Source organism: Gavia stellata, chromosome Z (genome assembly GCF_030936135.1).
Source record: "Gavia stellata isolate bGavSte3 chromosome Z, bGavSte3.hap2, whole genome shotgun sequence".
NCBI lineage: Eukaryota > Metazoa > Chordata > Aves > Gaviiformes > Gaviidae > Gavia > Gavia stellata.
Window position 1 is genome coordinate 11,004,112 of NC_082637.1, and position 21,080 is coordinate 11,025,191.

A 21,080-nucleotide genomic window follows, 5' to 3' on the forward strand; every position below is an offset into this window, starting at 1 on the left:
GCGTGTGGTCGGCGGCGGCCGCGCGTGGGGGTGTGTGTGGGGGTGTGTGTGTGTGTGCGGGAGTGGGGCGGGTGCGCGCGGCGCGGCGCGGCGCGGCGCGGCGGGGCCGGGAGCGCGTCCGCGGCGCTGTGCCGGGGGGTGCGGGCTGAGCTCATCGCTGGCTCCCCGGCGCTCCTTACCAGTGGCTTCTGCGGTCACATGGGTTATGTGCTGGAGTTTAAAAGAGCTTATAGCCCCCGAGCCGGTGCAGAAGCAGCCGGTGGTTGCATGGGGTAGCGCCGGGAGCGGTGGCGAGGAGGGCGCCGTGAGTACCGGGCGACCGGGGCCGGAGGGCGGTGCGGGGTGTCCCCCCCACCCGCGGGACCGAGGAGGAGGAGGCGGCGGGCGGGCGCGGGGGTCAGCGGAGGCGAGCCCCGGTGCCCGCCGCCGAAGGGCCGCTGCCTTTCTGGGAGGCGAAAAGGGGGGGCGGGAACGCTTGCTCCCCCCCACCCCACCCCGCCTTGCGGCTGGTGTTTCCTGCCGCCGCGCACCTTTCCCCACCGCGCCCACGCGTGTCCGCGCCCCGCCGTGGGCCGCACGTCCGCCTCCCGCACCGCCGGCGGAGGGGCGAAGCCCGCGAGGAAACAATTTGGGCAACTTACTTTCCTGCTGCGCCGTGCGTGTCTGTCCGCCCTGCGCCCCGGCCGGGCGTTCCCGGCGGGGGAGGAGGGATGGGGGGCACGGGGTTGGGGCGTCCCCGCACCCCCCCAGGGCAGCGTGTCCGCGGCGGGACCCCCCCTCCCCAGCGGGGCGGGCATCGCGGCCGCTGCGAACGGCATCAGGTTGAAGGCTGGGAAGGGATGAGCCCTCCTGCCCGCTGCGTTGCATGAGCAGGGCTGGAGCCGAGGTTGCGGGGTGGCTCTTTGTAAAGCGGCGCCCGTGGATTTCCTGGGCGGGAGAGCAGATTTTTTTCTCCCTTTCTCCAAAGTCGCAACCTGCCCTTTCCTCTGTTGTAGTAGTGCCGGGGTTTTTTTGGCTTTTTTTTTTTTTGGGGGGGGGGGGGGGGGGGGAGTGTGATTTTGTAAGAAAAGCATCTGCATGGGGCTTCTGCGGAACTGCTCTCCCTGGGCTAGGCAGTTCATCCCGAGCGCGAGTACGACGGCTGCTTTCCAGAATTGCATAATACACACCGATCCCTTTGCTGCACAAACTCCCTGACATTTCCAGATCTTGGTGACTTCCCCCACTGCAATCTTAAAACCGGGTTGGGACTCCAACCACGGCGTGAGCTAATTTGCGCTGCCTTCGCTGGGGACAGAACCTGGTCTGCGTGTTTCGGCTTCCCTGGCTCCTCTGGCAGTTGTTTCTTAATCCATTAAACTTTTTTGGTGTAAAGATCGGCACTTCTCCTTCACTCTTTTCGAAAGTCCCTTCTTTCCCCACCCCATGCTCATAGACACATGCGTAGGGTCTGTACAGAGCGCAGGTTGCGGAAAGGGGATTGCCTGCAGAGCTATTTGATTTCTTTTTCACGTCTCTTTGTGTTTTAATTTGTGGGATAGTCCAGGAGGTCCATTCCTCAGACTGCTTTTTGCTCAGGAACTTGCTGACTTCTGCTAGGATTTTGCTAATTAACTCTGACCGTGCCCGCTCTCACTGCCCGCGCGTTGTTTACCTCCGAAGGACAGGACCCGCACACGCTGCTGCTGGTCCTGCCGGCTGTGTCTGCAGGCAGCCAGGCAGGGACACTGGCTGCTTCTTGTGAAACGTGCAAATATGCGGGAGCAGCCGTTCTTGCTCCCTGCTCTGCCCCTCTGTGAGGAGTTAGAGCTCTGCCGTGATGGCTGGAGATGTGCAAGGGATGCTCATGTCTGACCGGGCGTTTTGCTGGGACCAGGTCCTGGGACCAAAGCTTGTTGGGGCTCACTGGGGAGGGTGGACTTTTCTGAGGCGGGCTGTGCTTTGGGAATGAGAGCCCTGTGCCTGGCAGACTTCTTTGCAACAGCGCTTTAGGATAACTTCATCAGAGCCTGTGGTCAGAGCAGGCCAAGCCACGATCTGACGATCGTGCGTTATCTTTGGTCTGATTTACTTCAAGAGGAGCCGATCCTGCCAAGGTGCTGCATCCCCATCCCCATGGATGGTGCTCAGCAGCTCCTGGACTTGGGGAGGAAGAAGCCCTGGTACCTCTCGGAGCCGCAAAGCTTGTGATGCACATACACATACAAATAGGCTCAGCTCTCGGCGACGTGGCCGCCTCTCCGAAGCCGGCAGCAGGAGTTTTGCGGGTGCGAGCCCCGGCTCCCGGCCACTCTCAATTAATTCCCCGGCAAGCTGGAGGAATGCATCCTGCTCCAGCTCAGGCTGGGGCTGAGTATGCGCCTGGGGAGCCTGTCTCTCTGCTCTGTCGTTTATTATTGCTGCCGCTGCCATTACGCCTGACAAATGGGAGTTGCTGAGTAATGTGCTGTTTGTGTGTAAATATCTGAGTGCTCGCAGCTGAGCTCACTCCTGCGACTTTGCAGGAAGCTGTCTCAGCACCTTCCCCCCCCCCCGTGAAGACCTGGGAGAGCAAAGGCATCCCTCTGCGGGGACCTTCCCACCGCTCCCGGCGGCTATAGCCTTCGCTCTCCGCTGCTCTCTTGCAAGTGTGAAGCCTCCATCCTCTGCGGTTCATGTGGAGGCCCTGATGCTTTCCTGAGTGTGAGTCGGGGTGGGAAAGGGCTCTCTGTGTGCGTGTGCACGCGTGCATGTGTGTGCGCACACACCTTCCTCGGCACTGAGGCACGGTTGCTCCCAAGGGTCCTTGTCCTAGGCAGAAAGAGTTTTGGGGACTTTGTGTGTTTTGATAGAGACAGTTACGCACATCTAGGAAAGAAGTTTTATTTGTGAATTGTGTGTTTGGTTTTTTTTTTAATCTACCTACTCAGCCCTGAGTTGCCCTTAATTTCATCCCATTTCTGCTGAAGATGCTAAATTATTTCTTCCCATATCGTTTTCATCCCATTTGCAGATTAGCATCTGACTGCTTCTGTCAGTACTTGCTCAGCCCAGCTAGACTGATCGCAGCTCTTTTAATCTCCCCTTGTAAATCAATCCCTTCTGCCTCCTGATCATTTTTGTCGCTCGTTTTTCTGAAATCCCTCCAATTTGTCCATTTTGTATCGGTGACGTATGCCTGGCCCTAAACATGATGTATACCAGGCATGGCAGCGTGAGGGAAGGACACCTCCTCCCCTCCCACCCCGCTGGGGCTTGTGATGCTTTGTCAGCACTGAACTGAGTTACTTCCCCATTATTCTAAGCTATAGTCCCTGCTCGGTGTTGCAGAAGAAAGCAGCATACCCAGGTCAGTGCCCTGGGGAGAATTCCTCCAAATTTTGGCGATGAGTTGCCAAGCTTTGCTCGCATGCTGCTAGCACACGCTAGAAGGGGCCTGTGCTCTAGGTGCTGTCCGTGGGGTGCCTCTCCCCACAGGAGCTAACAGTCGAACGAGGAGGGATGAGCAAAATAAGAGAGGGCAAGCAGCATCGGGGCTGCTGGACAGGTGGGGAAACCGAGGCACGTGCACAGGCTCGATGCACGTTTCCTGTGCTCCTGTCCAGCACGCGCCTCTTGTTTAGGTGCTCTGTGTGCGGGGTCCAGTTCCAGTTGCACCCATTAGTATTGCAGCCAGCATGGGCATTTTCCCAGGAGACAGTGGATCTTGTCGCTTGGTCAGAGCAGGCTGGCAGGCAGGGATGCTGGGTTCTGGGCTGGGTTTGTGCGTTGCTTCTCGTGCTGATGGCCAGAGCTCGGTGCCACAGGTGCTGTCATGGGGGAGAAACGGGGACTTTGTGCAAGGCAGTGGCATCTCGCATTCATGCACTTGGAAGTTCTGTCACCCCAAACCCTGAGCTCCTAGCACCAAGCGTTCCCATTAGCTGGAAGGGCTGTGCCCTTCCAGGGACCATCTATTTTTAGGAGGAGTTGTATTCTGGACAGTGTCCACCGCAGATGCTCTCTGCCTCCTCCTTTTGGCCCCTCGCCAGGGACACCGCTCGGGCTATCTGCTGGTGGGGCAGATCTTGCCGAGGCTCTGCGGCAGCGTAACGGAGGTGGCACTGTGCCGGGCATGGGGACCCTTGGGGGGCTATCGCTGCCCTGGGGGTGCTCAGGAGGGCCAGCGAGCTCATGCTGCCCTTCACCTGAACTGTTGGAAATGGCATTTAATTGCGCTGTCGGTACCAGCAGGATGCGGTGCCAGCTTCGCTGTGGGATAAGTACGGGCATTGCCTGGGCCAGGTGGTACCCGGTGCCGGTGCCCGGTGCCGGTCCGTTCGCCGGGATAACACTAGGGGGCACGAGATCTGCTGGAATCCCTTTGTTGGGGATGGGGATGGAGGATGCAAAGCCGCTCTTGACCCTTCAAGCCCCTACATCATTCACCTGCACATTTTGTAGGAATCCAAGTGTTAAACCCCAAGGGCTGCCCCGGGTTACTCGTCCTGCGGTGAGGGCAGGACGCGGCTCTCCAGATGCTGTTCTGCTGGATCCGCGTGTTGCCGGCTGTGGGAGCAGCGGGAGTAAGGATGGGAGCGCTCAGCCAGAAGCATCTCCGAAGCGAGGAGGAGATGGACGCAACCAGAGTGCCAGGGAGTCTCCAGGGAATTTGGGAAATCCAGGAAAACACCTAGCATGGTTTTAATGCCTCTCTAGGGTCATTGTCCAGAGCAGGGATTAACTTGGATTCAGGGCTGCCTTTCAAGATGAAGCGTGTTATGGTTTCATTTTCTGCTGGATGTTAAGTTCACGTGTGATGTCTCCTCAGGGTCATGTTTTCCCAAAACAGCGGAAACTTTAGAGAGTCTGATTTAATGAATGGTTCGATCGATCTGAAACATGGTGGGTGTGTGTGCGTGTGTGTATACATATATTATACATATGTGTCCATGTATATATCTGGGTAGGGTGCAAAGAACGTGTTTTTGAAGGTATGTTTATGCATTTCTGCATGCATTCAGCTGTAATATTGTCTTCTTTCCTTAAAATCTATTATTCCAGCTGTGAAAGCATGTATGTATATTAAAACACTGTACACTGGAGTCTCTCTCTCTTGTTATAACAAACCTCGCAAAAAGCAAATAAAGAGACATTGTTCTCATAGCAGGCTTGGAAGGGCTCAATATTTATCTTCTATGAATAGTTTTTTTATGATAGTTTTTGTTGAGCGTGTTTGCAGTTATGATGGTGGGGGGTTTTTTGCCTATCTACTTCAAATTTTGTGCTAGTGGGAAACTGAAAACATTCAGGTCGTTTCAGTTTATTCGTTACTTAATGAAAACAGAAATCAAGCTTCTGGATTGAAATGTTGACGCTTGATAACATTCTGGCATATTAATTTCTAAATGGTTTGGGTTTTTTTAATGCCTTCTGTTGCCAGATACTGGGCTCCTTTGCTGGAGCACCGCTTCTCTCTCAAGCCCCCAGGCAATGTTTTTAGTAGGACACTGATGCATGGCAAATAATCCTGTTCTTCTAGAAATGGCTTTGCTGGCTGTTGTTAAAAGTAGCACTGGGATGGTTAGAAATAAGAGATCAGAGGAGGACCATGCTGCTGCGTCAGTGCCTTTGCTTTGTGCCTTTGATGGGGGTTTTGTGTCTGGCTGCGCTGGTGCTGGTGCGTGCCCGTGCGGATGCAGGGGCACTTCCCCAGCTGGTTTCTGAGCCAGGGCTGAGGACCAGGGGTTTATTTATTTTGAAATGCTTTGTGAAGTGGAAGGAGGTCCGGAAAGAAGTGCCGAGTCTACTTTTAAGTCAATGAGGGAATGTATCTGAAGGCATGACATGGTTTGAAAAGGAGAGGGTGATTTGTCTGAAGGTGTTACCTAATTAGAGGGTATAGTCAGGGCTCTCATCAGCCATGACACCCTAAAGATGTCATTGAAGCCCTCTTGAGGGACCACTGATCCGGCAGCGTGGCTGTGAGCTGTGTGGACAGCATGGCCATGCACGGCTGGGGCTACCACTCTCTGTATGGGAGGCAGCCGGGATGCCGGCGCTGGAGGAAGCTGTTTTCCTTCAGGTGACTTGTGGTGCCCTCTGGGGCTGCTGCCAGCATTGAATGATGTTCATAATGTCGCAGAATGAAGGGAAAGCTGCAGCAGATGGAAGAATTAATGCTCGTGCCCATTGTGTGGGAAATCTCTCTCTTTTCCCCAGGGGGATTGCTTTCTGCTGCTCCTTGCTCAGGGGAGGCTGGAGGAGGAAGGCTGGAAGAGTTTGCAATAAATGACGCTGTACTGTAGTCATGGCTGTGTTTGCATCAGCTGGTGGAGGGATCATGACCCCTCTCTTAGCGTTGCCTTACAGAGGGGACATGGGATCAACAGAAATCTGGCTTGCCTGGACCTGGTTGCATTTAAATACTATGCAACACACCCTGTGAGGGGGGGAACTGGCGGGGGAAGCGGCACAAGAAATGCCAGGTGAGGGAGAGAGGCTGCTGAGGAGGCTTCACCCCGATGCTGGAAGCAACTTGCAGCCTGGACCTCCGCTGACCCAGACCTGAGTGGTGGGGTGGTTGGTACCCCTCCGAGAGGAGGGACTGGGGGCTGCTTTCACTCCCTGCTTTTTATCCATTGAGTCAATTGGTATTTGTTGAATCGGTTCACTCCTCCCTGCAAGGAGAAGACAGTACGAGTTGCCCATTCCCACCAGCGATGCTAAGAGCCAGGTGGAGCCGGGGAGTTGGCTGGTGGATGAGTGTGGAGAGCAGGGCCTGTTGTCATTCTCAGCATCAGTAAGCGAAAGCATCCTCTCCCCCATGAGGTCCCTACCGCTGTCAGACCCCTCTGAATTGCCAGGAGGGCTTGAACCCAGCCCCTCAGCACCCAAATGTGCCCCGAGGGCAATGCTCGGGTCTGCGAGTAGCACTGGATGTCTCAGACCTCCTTGGGAGGAAGGAGCTACTGTGACTCCTGTTCTGATGGGAGGAGGAGGAGATCCCCGGGGCAAGGCAGGGTCAGCTGCGTGTCTCGTCAGTGCTGTGAGCAGGCCCCCTCTGCAGAGGGACCGGTGGCCAGCTTTGCTTTTGTAGGTAGTATCACAGGCGAAGCAAACACACAACCAGGCCCATCCCTGTGCTAGCAATTACTGAGGGATGCGCCTGCTTTTAATTATGTGGGTGTTAAGCCAGTGAGTGCGTTTTGTTCACGAAGTTGCAGCCTGGTATTTTCCTACTTCTAGTGGTCGCTGGTGGCTTTCCCAGTCTCTGGAGCATGGGTGAGAATAACTTGGAGGCTGGACATAGTAACTTGTAGTACCCTGCCATGGATCTGCAGGGCTGACCCACCTGGCTATCCCTACTCCATGCTGATCGCCATGGTTTCCCAGTGCGGGGAGGGGGACCGCTTTGCATTTTGGGGTGCCGTGGTGCCATGTTATAGGTGGTGGCTGGGGAGCTAGAGCAGATAGGTGCTTTTTGACTGCTGTATCATCTTTGCTCCAGAAATAGCTCCTTTCAGGGTGACCACCAAGGTGTCTTATTGCTACGTGCTTTGAAAATGCCCAGCAGCATAGCTGTGGATGAGCCAGGCTGATCCCCACCCAAATCCCGTGCAGGCACAGCAGCTATTGCATGCTGCATGGGATCATCTGTGAGAGGTGTAAAGTTCCCTTTGCTGGAGTTTTGCAAGCTGAGCAACGCGGAAGGAGGGATCTGCTGCTGCCGCCAGCAGAAGGCAGGCTGGGCTGGGTTCCTCAGGGCCAGGCAGGACCGTTCGCTTGTGGAATTAAACAATATTACATATAATGAACCACATTTGTGTCTGTTTGGAATATACGCACATTCTCTCCACTGTGGTCTTCTCGTCCATGGCCTGAAAAATGCTGGTGATAACAAGGACACATCCTCTCCTCTGGTTAGAGCGTGGTTCTCGGATGCAAAGGGCAGGCAGCCTGTGCTGGACTTCACTAATGTGTGATTTACCCTCCTCTGTGCATCTCAACTAAGGGCTTGAAAAATAAGTACATTAAAAAGGGGAGAACAAAATGCTGATGCTGCTCTGAAATTTGATCAAAAAAAAAAAAAAAGGCAGCTCTATCCAGTCCTCCAGGCTTCTCACTTCGCAAAGAGCTCTAGAAATAGCAGCGTGATGGCAAAGGTGCACCCACAAATAACTATGTGTTTGGGGAGGGGACAGTTTTGTTCTGGAGGCACCTGGGCAAAGTGCATTTTGGATTTTTTTGCTCCCAAAAGGGTGGGTTATTCTCGCTCCCTGAATGTGAGGCCCTTCAAAGCTGCCTGGGATTGCTCGGCTTTGAAATCCTTGCCTAGCCTGTTCTCTTTCCCCAGCATGCTAAACTCCTGTATCAGTGAGAGGCTGTTTGATTTGGGAACCCAGCTCGGGGGGGGTGGGAGAAGTCACACCGAACAGTGGCCGCTGTTTTTCACAGCTCTCCCGTGCTGTGGTTCAGAGAGGTTTCCTCTCGCCCCATACCCTGGACATGTGTGGGGCAGCCGATTCCCCACATGTGTTGCACAGACACGTTTCCGTGCTGGCTCTTTGTGCCTGCCCACCTATTTGCAGCTGGGGGAGCTGAAGCTGCTCTTTCTTGTGATTCATAAAAAAGTCTCTTTCTGGATGGAGTTGTCTGTGCTTTTATTGACCTGGTTCCGGGAACGACAGAGGCTTTTCCGTCTCCTGGATGCATGATTTCTGCAAGGGCCCTGGAGCAGGGGCCAGCTCTTGCTGCTGGTGTGTTTCCAGTCCTGCTAACGTGATTAGTTTGACAGGCCCATTGGGTATGTTGGCGGTCTAGTTTTTATTTCATGCACGAAAGTAAGTACTATGGCAGGGCACAGAGCACTGGCTAATGCTGAAATCTATGCTGGAGGGAGCGTATTGGCTGGACAATATCTTTGGGCGTGCCACAGATGTGCTGTGCCACAGATGTGCTGTGCCACCTGGCAGAAACCCTTTGCCCTTTTGGTGGGGTGTTTCTGTACGTCCCAACTCCCCGAATATTTTGGGGTCCCCTCTTTTGGCTATGGTTGGAGTTATTAGCTGCCATCAACCATTTCCTAACCGTGTACCCTGCTTGCTGGGCTCCGGTTTGGTGCTTGTTGCCCTCCCCCAGCAATGCTGAGACATACCAAATTCTTGGGGCTTGTTTAGATGGGACGAGGACTGGGAGGGGGTTCATTGATGCTCCATATCCCCACGGTGCATTCTGCTGTATAGACACATCTGCTGCCCCCCAGCCCTCTTTGCTTTGGATCAACAACTTCAAGTTCATCCTAGCCTTCTCCTCTGCAAAGCAAGGATGAAGAGTAACTTCTCCAACAGCTGTGGTGGGTCCCTGGCTTTAAGGGCATGTGGTATTTGTGCTTCCTAGTTTTGGCCCACCTTTACCTGCGGTCAGGCCAGCAAAGCTGTGTTTTCCAAATAGGATTGCCTTAGGCACAGGGAAGAGTCAGTCATGCACTGATGGGCTTGCTCTCTCCCCAGGGCTGGCAAAGGGAGGAGAAGATGATATGACTTGCCCAGGTCAGAGGTGTCAATGGCAAAGGAAGTGGGTCAATGATTTTGACTTTCCCTCTCACAACAAGGAGTTGGGACGGTCTGACCTGTGTTTGGGTGTAGGACCTAAACGAGAGATTTGGCCTGTTTCACATCTGCACTTAGGCTTGGGGGTTCCCCAAGGCTGCTCGCTGTAGTATGTCACCAGGGTCAGCCTTTAATCTTGCTATGACCTGGGGTTGCAGGGAAGCATCATAGCCTGCAAAGAGGGGGAACTGAAACCTGGAGTGGCTTTGGGATTTCCTTGAGGTCCCAGAGCAGAGCTGGTGGCAGAAAACCAGATTTCTTGAGTTGCTGACAGCTCATGCCAGCTGCAGGACACATTAGTAAATACTCTGCGTAGACCAAAGCAGGGCATCCGGCTCTCTGTGCAGCGCTGTGTGCTTATCTGTCTGTCTCTAGTTCTTCTGGCAGCCAAACCCCTGAGATGACATTTAAAGGCTTTACATTTATTCTCTCTTGCCAGTTCCAGATCAAATTTGCTGAGTTGTCAAGCTGGAGATGCTTTTCTCCTAAGTGCTGACCTTGCAACAGCTCACCCTGCTCCATCCCTGCCTTGGAGGAGTCCAACTGGGTTCCTCCTGCCTCTGCTGTCACTGGCAGTAATGCGTGGGGGCTGGAGCAATGGCTTAGCTGGTGGATGCGTGAAGAGAAACAGATTTCAGCTTCCTTTTTCCCTGTCGCTCAGGCCATGCTGGAATCAGCTGGCGGTGGGTGTTCAAAAGCAGCAGACAGAGCCAGGGCTTGCACTGGAAAAGAGTTGCTGGGATGGAGAGGGCAGTGGTAGGGACTTGCGTGCAATCCCTTTTTCCTCCTCAAGCCTGTGTCTGACCTAGGTCTTAGTGGCGAGCGTGCATGCAATGAGCTGGTGGGTTCTCATCAGAGTCCCAGCAGTCTAGGTGTCTGCCTTGAGACAGCCAGGACAAGCGACACTAATCAGTGGCTTGCCTGCTGGATTTCAGCAAGGAAGGTGAGCACTTGTCTGTGTGGTGAGTAAATTGCTCTCTTGTCCCAGGAGCCTGTCACTCTAATGCTTGGCCATGCTCCGCTGGCAGGGAGCAGCTCCAGAGGATGCCTCTGCTGCTGCTGTCTGCCTTGGGGACAAGCACAGACACGTGTCTCCAGCTGGAAGTCTGCTTGGGGAGCAGAGAAACCTCCCCAGAACATGCATTTGCAAGCTCTGGTGTGTCGTAGTCCCTCCCAAGCAGTCGCAACCTTCTGCCACCGTGTCAGCTGGGAGGAGAGGTTGCTGGGCTCAGTGCCTGTTTTCCAGCATGAGAAGGGGAGCAGAGGTGCAGAGACCCAGGGGTGGCTGCAGGTGCTGGAGCTAGAGATGTCCCTTGGTCCCGGCCCCAGCAGCCAGCTCCAGCTTTGGTCCTCAGAGTGTTTTTGAGGGCTTTGTGCAGTATGGTTTTAAATCCACCCCTTGCTCTTGTGCAAGGCTCTTCCCTGGCCAGGCCTGATTAGATAAAGCCGGTCCTGAGACAGATGTATTTTACTGGCTTTTGCCCAGCTCCCATCTCCCACTTTATGCCCATCAGACCCTGCACAGTGCCTGCCGGGAGCTGCCTGAGCTCTGCCTGAGCAGCATTTTCCAGGAGGGATGGCAGTTCAGAGGATACCACATAACTCAGTGGGGTGATGCCAGTTTCACCCGGCCGATGGCCCTCTTGCAGCCCCAGCACTCACCGCCGTGCCCGTGGAGGACACCAGGCAGCTGCTCGACGGTCGCGATGCGAAGTGACCTGCATCTTGGCCTTTGAGGGCAGAGTCAGCAGATGCAGATGGAGCAAGGCTGTGACACAAGCAATTACAGTGTTGGCTTCAAGGACCAGAAGCCTGAGGTTGCTCCTGTCACCCAGGCTGGGAGATGGAGGAATTTAATTACCGTTCTAACTTCTTCCAGAAGTAGCTCAGATGCCTCAGCAACAGACAGCTTTCTAAAATTGAAAGGAGGGGAGAAAAACAAAGGACGTCTCCTTTTCCTTGTAGCCATACCGTGCCCAGATGGTGTGACCGGGCTCCTCAGCGCTCAGGATAATCTCTCTGAAGACACCCTGGGGCACAGCCGCGTCCAGGGAGCAGCAGGGCAGCACCCCCTCCCTCCTGCAGAGGTGGGATCTGCCCTAGGTAGAGCCTCTGCCTTGGTAGTGCTCGGTTTCAAAGCCCTGCCTGCTCACTGTCCCCCCGCAATTGCTGCTGTGGACATTAATTTTTCCCAGATTTCTGCTTCCCTTTGAATATCCCTGCTATGGATCATTTTCCTTCCATGTGTTAGCTGGTATTTTCCCAAAGCTGAATCTTGTGCTATTTCCTGCCTGTCTTTCTATGATTTCTCTTGCTCCCTCTTCTGTTACGCCTAAACCCACCTTGGTCTTTGTTTCTGCTCGCTTTGGAGGAGACTATTTGCCCCTCTTGTTCTAAAAGTTTGCAAGAGGGGAGGAACTGGCCATTTAAAAGATGAGAAATCGTGCCTACCTGTGTCTTGCTTCGCACCTCCCCGGCTGGAGAAAAGCAGCTCCGGTCCCATGACAGCGAGGGTGGAAGATAAATCAACTGTTTTGGGAGTGGGGAGAGCTTTGTAGGAGGTGAAGGGCTACAGAGCAGGGGCAGGCTGCTGGGGCTGACCGGGGTTTGCGAGGGCTGCGGGGTAAAGATCCTGGCTGCAGCGGTGACCGGAGGTAAGCTGGGAGCTCCTGTACTGGGGTGGGGTCTGAAGGTGAATGGAGTTAATTCCCGTTGACTGCCAGTCACAAGTGGTGTTCCCCGGGGGTCAATATTGGGGCCAGTTCTGTTTAATGTCTAGACCAATGACCTGGATGAGGGGATCAAGTGCTCCCTCAGTAAGTTTGCAGATGACACCAAGTTGGGCGGGAGTGTTGATCTGCTGGAGGGTCGGAAGGCTCTGCAGAGGGATCTGGACAGGCTGGATCGATGGGCCCAGGCCAATTGTGTGAGGTTCAACAAGGCCAAGTGCCGGGTCCTGCACTTGGGTCACAACAACCCCATGCAGTGCTACAGGCTTGGGGACGAGTGGCTGGAAAGCTGCCCCGCAGAAAAGGACCTGGGGGTGTTGGTCAACAGCCGGCTGAAGATGAGCCAGCAGTGTGCCCAGGTGGCCAAGAAGGCCAACGGCATCCTGGCCTGTATCAGAAATGGTGTGGCAGCAGGAGTAGGGAGGTGATCGTGCCCCTGTACTCGGCGCTGGTGAGGCCACACCTCGAATGCTGTGTTCAGTTTTGGGCCCCTCACTACAAGAAGGACATTGAGGTGCTGGAGCGTGTCCAGAGAAGGGCGACGAAGCTGGTGAAGGGTCTGGAGCACAAGTCTGATGAGGAGCGGCTGAGGGAACTGGGGTTGTTCAGCCTGGAGAAGAGGAGGCTGAGGGGAGACCTTATCGCTCTCTACAATTACCTGAAAGGGGGTTGTAGAGAGGTGGGTGTTGGTCTCTTCTCCCAAGTGACTAGCGACAGGACAAGAGGAGACGGCCTCAAGTTGCGCCAGGGGAGGTTCAGGCTGGATATTAGGAAAAATTTCTTCACTGGAAGGCTTGTCAGCCATTGGAACAGGCTGCCCAGGGAGGTGGTTGAGTCACCATCCCTGGAGGTATTTAAATGACATGTGGATGAGGTGCTTAGGGACATGGTTTAGTGGTGGACTTAGCAGTGCTGGGTTTACGGTTGGACTTGAAGATCTTACAGGTCTTTTCAAACCTTAGTGACTCTATGGTTCTATGACCAAGAGGCAGTGAGGGTGTAAGGGTGAGGCTATGAGGCCAGGCTGGATAAGAGCCTGTCTTGTCTGTGGTATTGTAGCTGGGGTTTCATGTCGGGCGGGGGGGGCACATAAAAACTAGTCAGCTTGTCCTTCAGCAATGTTTTTGCACAGTTCTCTGTAGCTTCCCAAGTGGAAACTTATTTTAGGCTTGAAGTCACCCCTATGCAATCTATTCCTATGTGTGTGCTCCTCAAGCTGAGGCTGCATGGGGGAGTCTGCGATAACTTTTTTGTGGCTCCTTGTTTAGGTCTTGCCTCCTTAATTGCTAGTTGTAGCTTTATCTCTTCCAGCTGCTGCTCTTGCTGCTTGTCTCTCCTCAAGGAGAGGGGAATAGCAGTAAGTGGGACAGGATTAGTGCAGACCACCTGGCCCCCCCTGTGTGCCCTGAGCTGGGGATGGAGCATCCCCGGTGTTGGGTCCTCTTGCTTTGCCCGGGTTCTTGTGCAGCTGGCTGTGCTGTGGCATCTCCAAAGGGGGTGGGCAGCCTTGTTCGCAAGAGGAGGCAGAAACCAGGGGGGTTTCTGAGAGGATGGAGTGGAAGGTGCCTTTTCCCATCTGGAGCAATGAGCCCCTTTGTGCACCCCTTTTTTAGACCTTGCCGTCCTTGTACTCTTCATCGAAATAGCAGGAAAATGCTGCTTTTCCCAAAGCCCGGTGCAAGGGGACCACCACTTCATGCTGCAAGCTCAGGAGCCAGACAGTGGCTTAAAGACTAAATATACCTGCTGCTGCAGCTCTTGGCTTCTACAAAAATAAATCTTACGGAGGTAACTTTTTGCTGTGCGGTTCTCAGGGCTGGCTCTGTTGTGGTTTCCACTGAGATAGCATTTGGCTAACACAGCCAAACATGAGTGGAACAAGCCTGGAGCTGTATAGAAAGTGATAAGATAAGGCAGGGTTGTGATTTGCCTGTCTGATCCTGAAGCTTTGTGCATTATTTAGTGTGTGTAGCAGGAGGTCAGTAGCCTCCTGATAATTTTCATTAGATTAGTTGGGCAGGATAATCACCCGCTCAGAAAAAAATAACTTGACACTGTCTGTTCAATAGTTGGGGTTTAACTGAAAATAAATAGTCTTGTAATTATAAGGACATTGCCAAGGTCAAGAGGCTCAAAGATTCACTTTCTTTTTTCCTCTGGTATGTTTACAGAGATCCTGCAATTCTTTGTGAGATTTTTTTTTTTCTCTCATAAATTCAAACCGAGAGCTTCGGAGCTCTTAAAGGAAATTCAGCACTTCCATAGCAGTGGACGTGAGTGGTGTTGCAATAGCCAAGTGGTGCTTGTGCCCCTCTGCAGCTGAGTGACCCCATGCTAATGAGCAGGGCACTCGCTAGCGAGCTGGGAGTGCGTGCCGCCAGCCCAAGCAGACCTAACTGGGGCAGAGATGCTCTTCTCTCCTCATCTAATTGTGGGATGGATCCAGCACAGAAGACCAGGCTGGGCATTGCTCCCTGCTAATGTGGCAGAGGGTATCCCTCCTTGGGAGTGGTCAGCCCAGCATGAGTGCCGCGCTGTTGAAATGAGAGCATGCATTAGCTCCTGGGGGTAACTTTACTGCTGTAGGTAGCTGCTGCTTTCAGAGAGCCCAGGAAGGAAGAGGTGGGAGTGAAGCTGATGCCCTAATCAGTACCAATGGGCTCTGCAAAGGGGAATCTGCTAAGGAAGCAAATAGGATATTAAAGCTGGGGTTGGTGCTTGTTCACTGCAAAAATGCCTGCCCTTTTCCACCCTAGAAGTGGCTGTACTTGCTATTTATCTTCCTCAGTTGCATGCAAAAATGAAGCCTGGAGGGATCTTTGTAATCTTCTAATCTGGCGGGCTGCAGGACCAGTGCTTGCTGGGTGAGATCTGGGTACAGCTTGCAGGTGCTCAGGTTTTAGAGCTGGTAGTGTCCAAAGTGATGGAGAGCTTGGTGGGTCCATTGCTGTGTCCAAGCTGCCCAGAGAAGTTGTGGAGTCTCCTTCTCTGGAGATACTCAGAACTCGCCTGGATGCATTCCTGTGCAATCTGCTGTAGGTGAACCTGCTTTGGCGGGGGGGTTGGACTAGATGATCTCCAGAGGTACCTTCCAGCCCCTATCGTTCTGTGATTCTGTGGGTGCTGTGGTTCCTCAGTAGTATGTTGCGATGGCAGGTAGCCTTGCTTTGAACCAAGCAGAGGTGTGGAATATATGGGGGAAGCTCTCAGCTTGCTGTCCTGAGCTTGGCTGCGAGCCAGGAGAGCTGCTGGCTGTGCAGGGAGACTTCAGACCCAGTAACCTATATGGCAGAAGAGGCAGCGTTTACATGTTTGTTGCCAGCTCTGCATGTCTGCCATGGAAAAAGGGAGCTGCTGATGTGGCAGACAAGCTAGTGCATTGAGCCCTTGCTGCTCTTGGGTTTTGTTTTTCCCCAGCCTAATGACCCGTAAGTGGGGATTCTCGTCAGCGGAGCTGGTGGGGCTCATGCTCAGCCCATCTTCGCCAGGAATCTGCTGCTCTCATTCCCTGTCACAGGCTTTAACGGACGCCTGAGGGAAAGCGAGGGCACAGCTCGGCCTGATGTGCCAAGTGACTGATGGTGTAGTCTGATGACTGACGCCACGCGTCCGTGGCCGGCGCGCGGGTGCTCCCTTGCTCTTCCTCTGAGGGAGATGGGAGAGAGGGGGCTGCCTTGACAGCTTGTTTTGAAAGCAAAATGACTCCAGGGCTGGATTCTTCCCCCCCCGCCCCCCCCCCGCCAACATCATCTCCCCCCCACCTTTTTCTTTTTTGCTTGACAGAAAAAGCATAACTCGTCTTCGTTTAATTGGTGCTTTGTGCCTGTCTCCTGCCAGAACTCAGCAGAGAGAGGGCTGGCTGGATCAAAACAGCTTGACGTTGGGAAGCTGTCAGATGTTTGGCCTGCCAGTTTAAAACAAAAAAATCAACTTTTATTTCTGCCCCCCGCCCCCCCTGCCCCAGTTGTAAGCCAATTCCTCGTGCACCGTAAAAGCGAAGTGGTGGATGCTGTTGTAAGCCCTCCTCAGAAGATACCCCGTTGGAGGAGCCCGACTGACATGGGGAGCACGTGGCTGAGCGCCAGCGAGACAGCATGCCGTGTGCTTGACCTTCTGCTGAGCGTGGGGTTTGGAGCATCTAATTGACGTGTTCTTGTAAGGCTTCAGACCGTTTCATGATCTTACAAATAAGACCTGCCGGTGCCTGAAACACAAAACAAATGCGTCGTGGATCAAGCGGGGAAGCGCTCTGTACTCTGCGGGCAGCTCCGCAGCATGCTGGCAGCAGGGTTAGCAGATCTGGCCGTGCTGCCTGTTCAGTGGTGCTTCCTGCGTAAGCAGGGCAAAAGTAGGGTTAGAGCAGTGCGCCGGGCTCTCCGGGAAGGTCCCTTCAAACACCCTGTTGCAGTTTCCATCTCTGTTGAACATCTGTGATGATATGAGGCCAGGTAGCATCTCCTGGGGCGGGGGGGGGCATATCTGGGAGGGAGTCCGTGCCCTTGCGCTGTCTTCAAGCTCTAACTCTGGCAGAAAACAACACGGGGTAGCCTGCGCTGTAAGACCTGCTGGAGCCTTTGCAGGCTATGCTTGCCCTGGTCTTTGCAGAGCAAAAGCAGCCAAATAGTTTGCTGCAACACGTGGCTCGTGCCTGGCTGAGCACTCCTCCCTCCAAGGGGCTCCAGCTGCTCTCCTGGACTTCTGGAAGGAGCTGGGTGTCTCCCAGTGCTGCCCTGCCTGTTGGGGTGGTTGGGTCAAGAGCCCTTCCTGGGGGATAGGGCATGGACTAGGTGTCCCCTTGAGGTCCCTTCCAGCTGGAGCTGTCCCTGTGCAAGGGGACAGCAAGAAAGTCAATTGCTTGGATTTTTTTGTCTCTATTGTGGAGTTTGCAGGTGCTTCTGCCCTTCCCCAGCCAGAGGCAGGGGCAAGGCAGCAACTTGCAGCTTGTTCTGGTTTGGAGGGATGGCTTAGCCCGGCTGGGCTGTGCTTCTAGCTCTCTGCCTTACACAAGCACAGGTAGCTTTTGGTGCCGACCAGCCCTGGTGCATGTGGGGCAGAGGAAATGGAGGTGATTACAAGGGCGTTCACAGCAGTTGCTTGGTCACTTCTGAGGCATCAGAGCAAACTTGGTGCTGGGGCAATGCTTCGGTAGCTGTTTCTGGGGCTTCTTCTCAGGATGATAGGAGCAAAGCATAAAGTGGCTTGTCTATGAATATTAGGCTGTCCCGGGGGCATCCTGGGGCGGCTTGCTGTAGGTGGTGAGCAGTGTCTTCCTTTGGGGGAAAGGGGATCCTGGGAAGGGGCTGAAGGGAGGATGTATCTGCAGTATTTGCAGCTGGAGGTAGGTGGGATCTCAGCAGGGCCCATTTGCCCAAAGAACGGCTTGCTGCAGCAAGGGGCATGTGCGAAAGTGGGAGCCTGGAGGAGCTGGGTGCAGCCGGAGGGGTGGAGTGGTGTTACAGTTGGTGTCATTGGGCCAGGGAGGTACTGTGGTGAGCAGGAGATGGTCAGGATGGGAGTATAGTTGCTGTGGAGGCATCTGGAAAGAGAATTGAGAAATAGGCTTGTGCTGGGCTGAATGGGAAGTGATAGCCAGGTCTCCATGAGGAGATGTCAGAGTGATACTGCTACGGTTTACTTCGCACAGCATCGAAGGGCTGTGAGTGGGGTCTCCTTAGCGCTTGGTAGGTGCTTCTCTACAGAGGAGACGGGAAAGGGTCAGAGCTGAGTCCTGGCTGGACTGATGCAAGTCCAGAGTCACTTTACTGTCCGTGGTGAATGGTGCTGCTACAATGATCTTACCCCACTCTTGAGACAGGCAAGGAGGTGAAACACCATCTGTGAGAGACCGAAGCCCTGATGGGCTGCATCTGTTGTGAGAGATGGGGTTGTTTAGATTGTGGACAGGGCTGGATGCCCAAAGGAAGAGGTGTTTGAGGGAAGCAGACTCTTGTGGCTTGTTCCTTATTGTATTTCATATGGGAGCTTTGGACACTCTTATGGGAAGGAAGAAAAAACAAATAGCAGCTCCATCAAAGTAAAATCCTAATTTGTCAAATCATCTTGTCCAAGACTGTCTGCACTCTGCATGTAGGATTTTTCTTCACTTTTTTTGGGACTGCTCCAGGCATCCTCCCTTGGGGTCGTTTCTCTCTCTCCCATCCACAGCCTTCTTGCAGCCACCCGGAGCCTTTTCCAGCTTGTTCTCTGCTCTGGGCTGAGCAAGGCATTGATGCTCTGGATCTGTCTTGCTTCTGAATTTGCAGAATGTATTCAGCAAATCAGTATTTCAAACCCTCCCCAGAATTGGCTGTGTTGATCTGCAACTGTGGGAGAAGCCAGCAGCCAGTTTTGTGGGCCGCTTCCGTTTTTAGCTCCAGGTCTTCAGTCGCAGGGCTCCCACCCCACCATGCTGACAGCTGTGGTTGCCCTCCTTGGGGATGTCTGGAGGAGAGCAGGGCAAGGTGCTCTAACCTGGTAGTTTGAGAGGTAATGCGATGAGTCTTTTCTGCTTTTCCTTCTGACCCTCCTTCTGCCTGTGCTTTAGTTACTGTGTTCTTGCCGGTAGAAAATAACTAGTATATACCTGTTCTTAAGTTCCTGAGGAGTCTTAACCTTATTTCTAGGTGGGAAATACCGTACTCCATAGGACAGAAATTGAGGGCTGCAGTAATTCCAGCATTGCACTGTAGCCTCTGGGGAGCAGCTGACTGCTTCCCTGGGACAGATGCTTTGTTGGTATCTCCTTGCTCTTGCTGCCAGATGTGTGATGGACAGTGGCTCCTCTGCCCTGAGTCTGGGAACAGGGCTATGGGGGGAGACGAAAGTGAGGAGGAGTGGTGCCCCCCAGCAGAGGAGGTTTGGTTGGGAGCTTTGTACATTGCACCTTGCCCCAGGGACCAACTTTCTTCTCCTTCAGCCTGATGATAGCTCAGCCTGCTGCAAGCTCTTGCTGTTTGTGCCTTTCCAGGTGGAGAAGGTGCAGGGAGCAGAGGAGGGCATGTCCCCTTCCTGCGTCCCTCTTCCCCATCAGTGAGATTCAAAGCCGGGGTGGGAGTCCCTCTTGCAGAGGTGAGTGGGGAGCCCCTAATTGCCCCTCTTCCCAAGGCTCCTGTGTGTGTTAACGACCTGTAATGGGATGGGTTGTGTTAGCCTATTAAGCCCCAATGGGGTTCCTTGTCGACTTAAAAGTGTGAGGAATTTCACTCAACCATGTTAAAACATTTCCACCCCCTTTAATAGCTTCACGCATTGATTTAACCCTGTGGCAGCTGGGGTTGTTTGCTGGGAAAAGCCATCTGGCTCTCCCGGGCCTCCTGTCCTGTCTTCGTGCAGCTACTCTGGCCAACGCTTGCATTTCTGGGGGATCTTATTAGCAGGAGGGTTGCTCTAGCTCTTGCCTCTGCAGTCCTCCCGGTGGCTGGCTGGACAGAGCCGGTGTGGGAAGCGATTTTCCTTCTATTGCGCTGAGCGTGGTCTTCCTTTGCTGCTTTTAATGAGAGTAATTTTGCCCTGGTTTGTATCAGCCGCAGCCCACCTGTGCTGCCAATTACACCGGCGGATTTGGTGTGACCTGCGGAGCTGGGATCAGGGTGTCCGAGGTTTAAGTGTTTCTGAGCTGCAAGGTGTGAAAAATCTCACCAGTGTTGAAACAGAGAGGGGTGGGGGAGCAGCTTTCTGGGTTATGAAAGACCTAAGGACATGCCGGGATCAGGTGCTGTTGATCTCTGGGGATTGTAGAGAATCAAGGGCTTGCTAATTGCAGGCGTGTTGCCAGCATGTTGGGAAAGAAATTCTCCTTAATCACAGGCTGTGTGCCCTAATTTTTTTTTTTTTTTGTTATTGAATTAGTTAAATGTGTATTGTAACACCTGGGTGCCTGGGTAGGCTGGGAAGGCTACGCGTGCGGACCTGAAGTGTGTGCCTGTATGCAAACACGCTGACAGGGCTCCGCGGGAGTGAGGGTGGCGGTTCTGCTACATAAACACGATGCATCTGTCATGCATTTCCCATTTCTGGAGAAGCTGGCATGCAGGCCAGCGTGCGCCTTGCTCACGCTGACCCCGGCACCGTCCAAGAGCATTCTGCAGTGTCCGCATAGCCGTGACTTCCTTCTGGCTGGTGGCTGATGCCTCCTTGTAATAACTGTTGTTGTTATTGTCATGGTTTCAGTCATTGCAGGGCAGGTTTGAAGGAGAGTATTGGCTGGAGTTGTGTTAGCCTGTGTCCTTCAGGGCCCCAGGCAAAAGGCAGTGGCGGGCGTGTGGAAATCAGGGTATCTGGGTGATTGCCACACCAGTGAGCCCTGTCCTAGGGCTTGGAGCCTCTGCTGATATTTCTGCACCAATGAGAAGCCCCCCTGTGCAAATACACTGATACCTGAGGCACGCATTTAAAGTTTTGGCTGGTTCAAGATGCTCTGCTAGGGCCCAGCACCTGAGGGTTGGGAGAAGACAGAGTGTTTTGGAGGCTGGATGGGCACTGCAGGGACTTGGCGGATGCTGTGGTCCTGGCTTGGTGCGAAGCAGGAGGCACAGCCTGTGGGGAGAGCAATCTCTGGCAGCATGGCTGCATTTAGCATGACCTACAGCAATAACACTAGTGTCATCTCTTGTTTTGTCGAGGTTTCTGGTGTGGGTAGCAGCACGTGTTTTTGCTAGCAAGCAGTGCTCAAAAGGCTGCGCATGAGGGTACTTGGTGAATTTTGGGGCAGAAGCTGTGCTGGCTCTTGCCCTGGGTGCAGGTCAGCTGTCTCCTTGGTGTGTCATTCAAAAGTGCTGTGCTC

General features: G+C 53.9%; 1 protein-coding gene across 2 annotated transcripts in view; it reads left to right on the plus strand.

Moving 5' to 3' along the window:
* Window positions 1-205: 205 nt before the first annotated feature.
* CNTFR (ciliary neurotrophic factor receptor) overlaps window positions 206-21,080 on the plus strand; it is a 210,336-nt gene continuing 189,461 nt past the window's right edge. The window contains exon 1 of one of the 2 annotated variants that reach the window (XM_059834223.1): window positions 206-304. In XM_059834223.1, the coding sequence (XP_059690206.1) occupies window positions 206-304 (99 nt within the window). Of the gene's footprint in view, window positions 305-15,771; window positions 15,910-21,080 lie in introns of those variants that run through there. The other variant, XM_059834224.1, reaches the window with a different exon arrangement.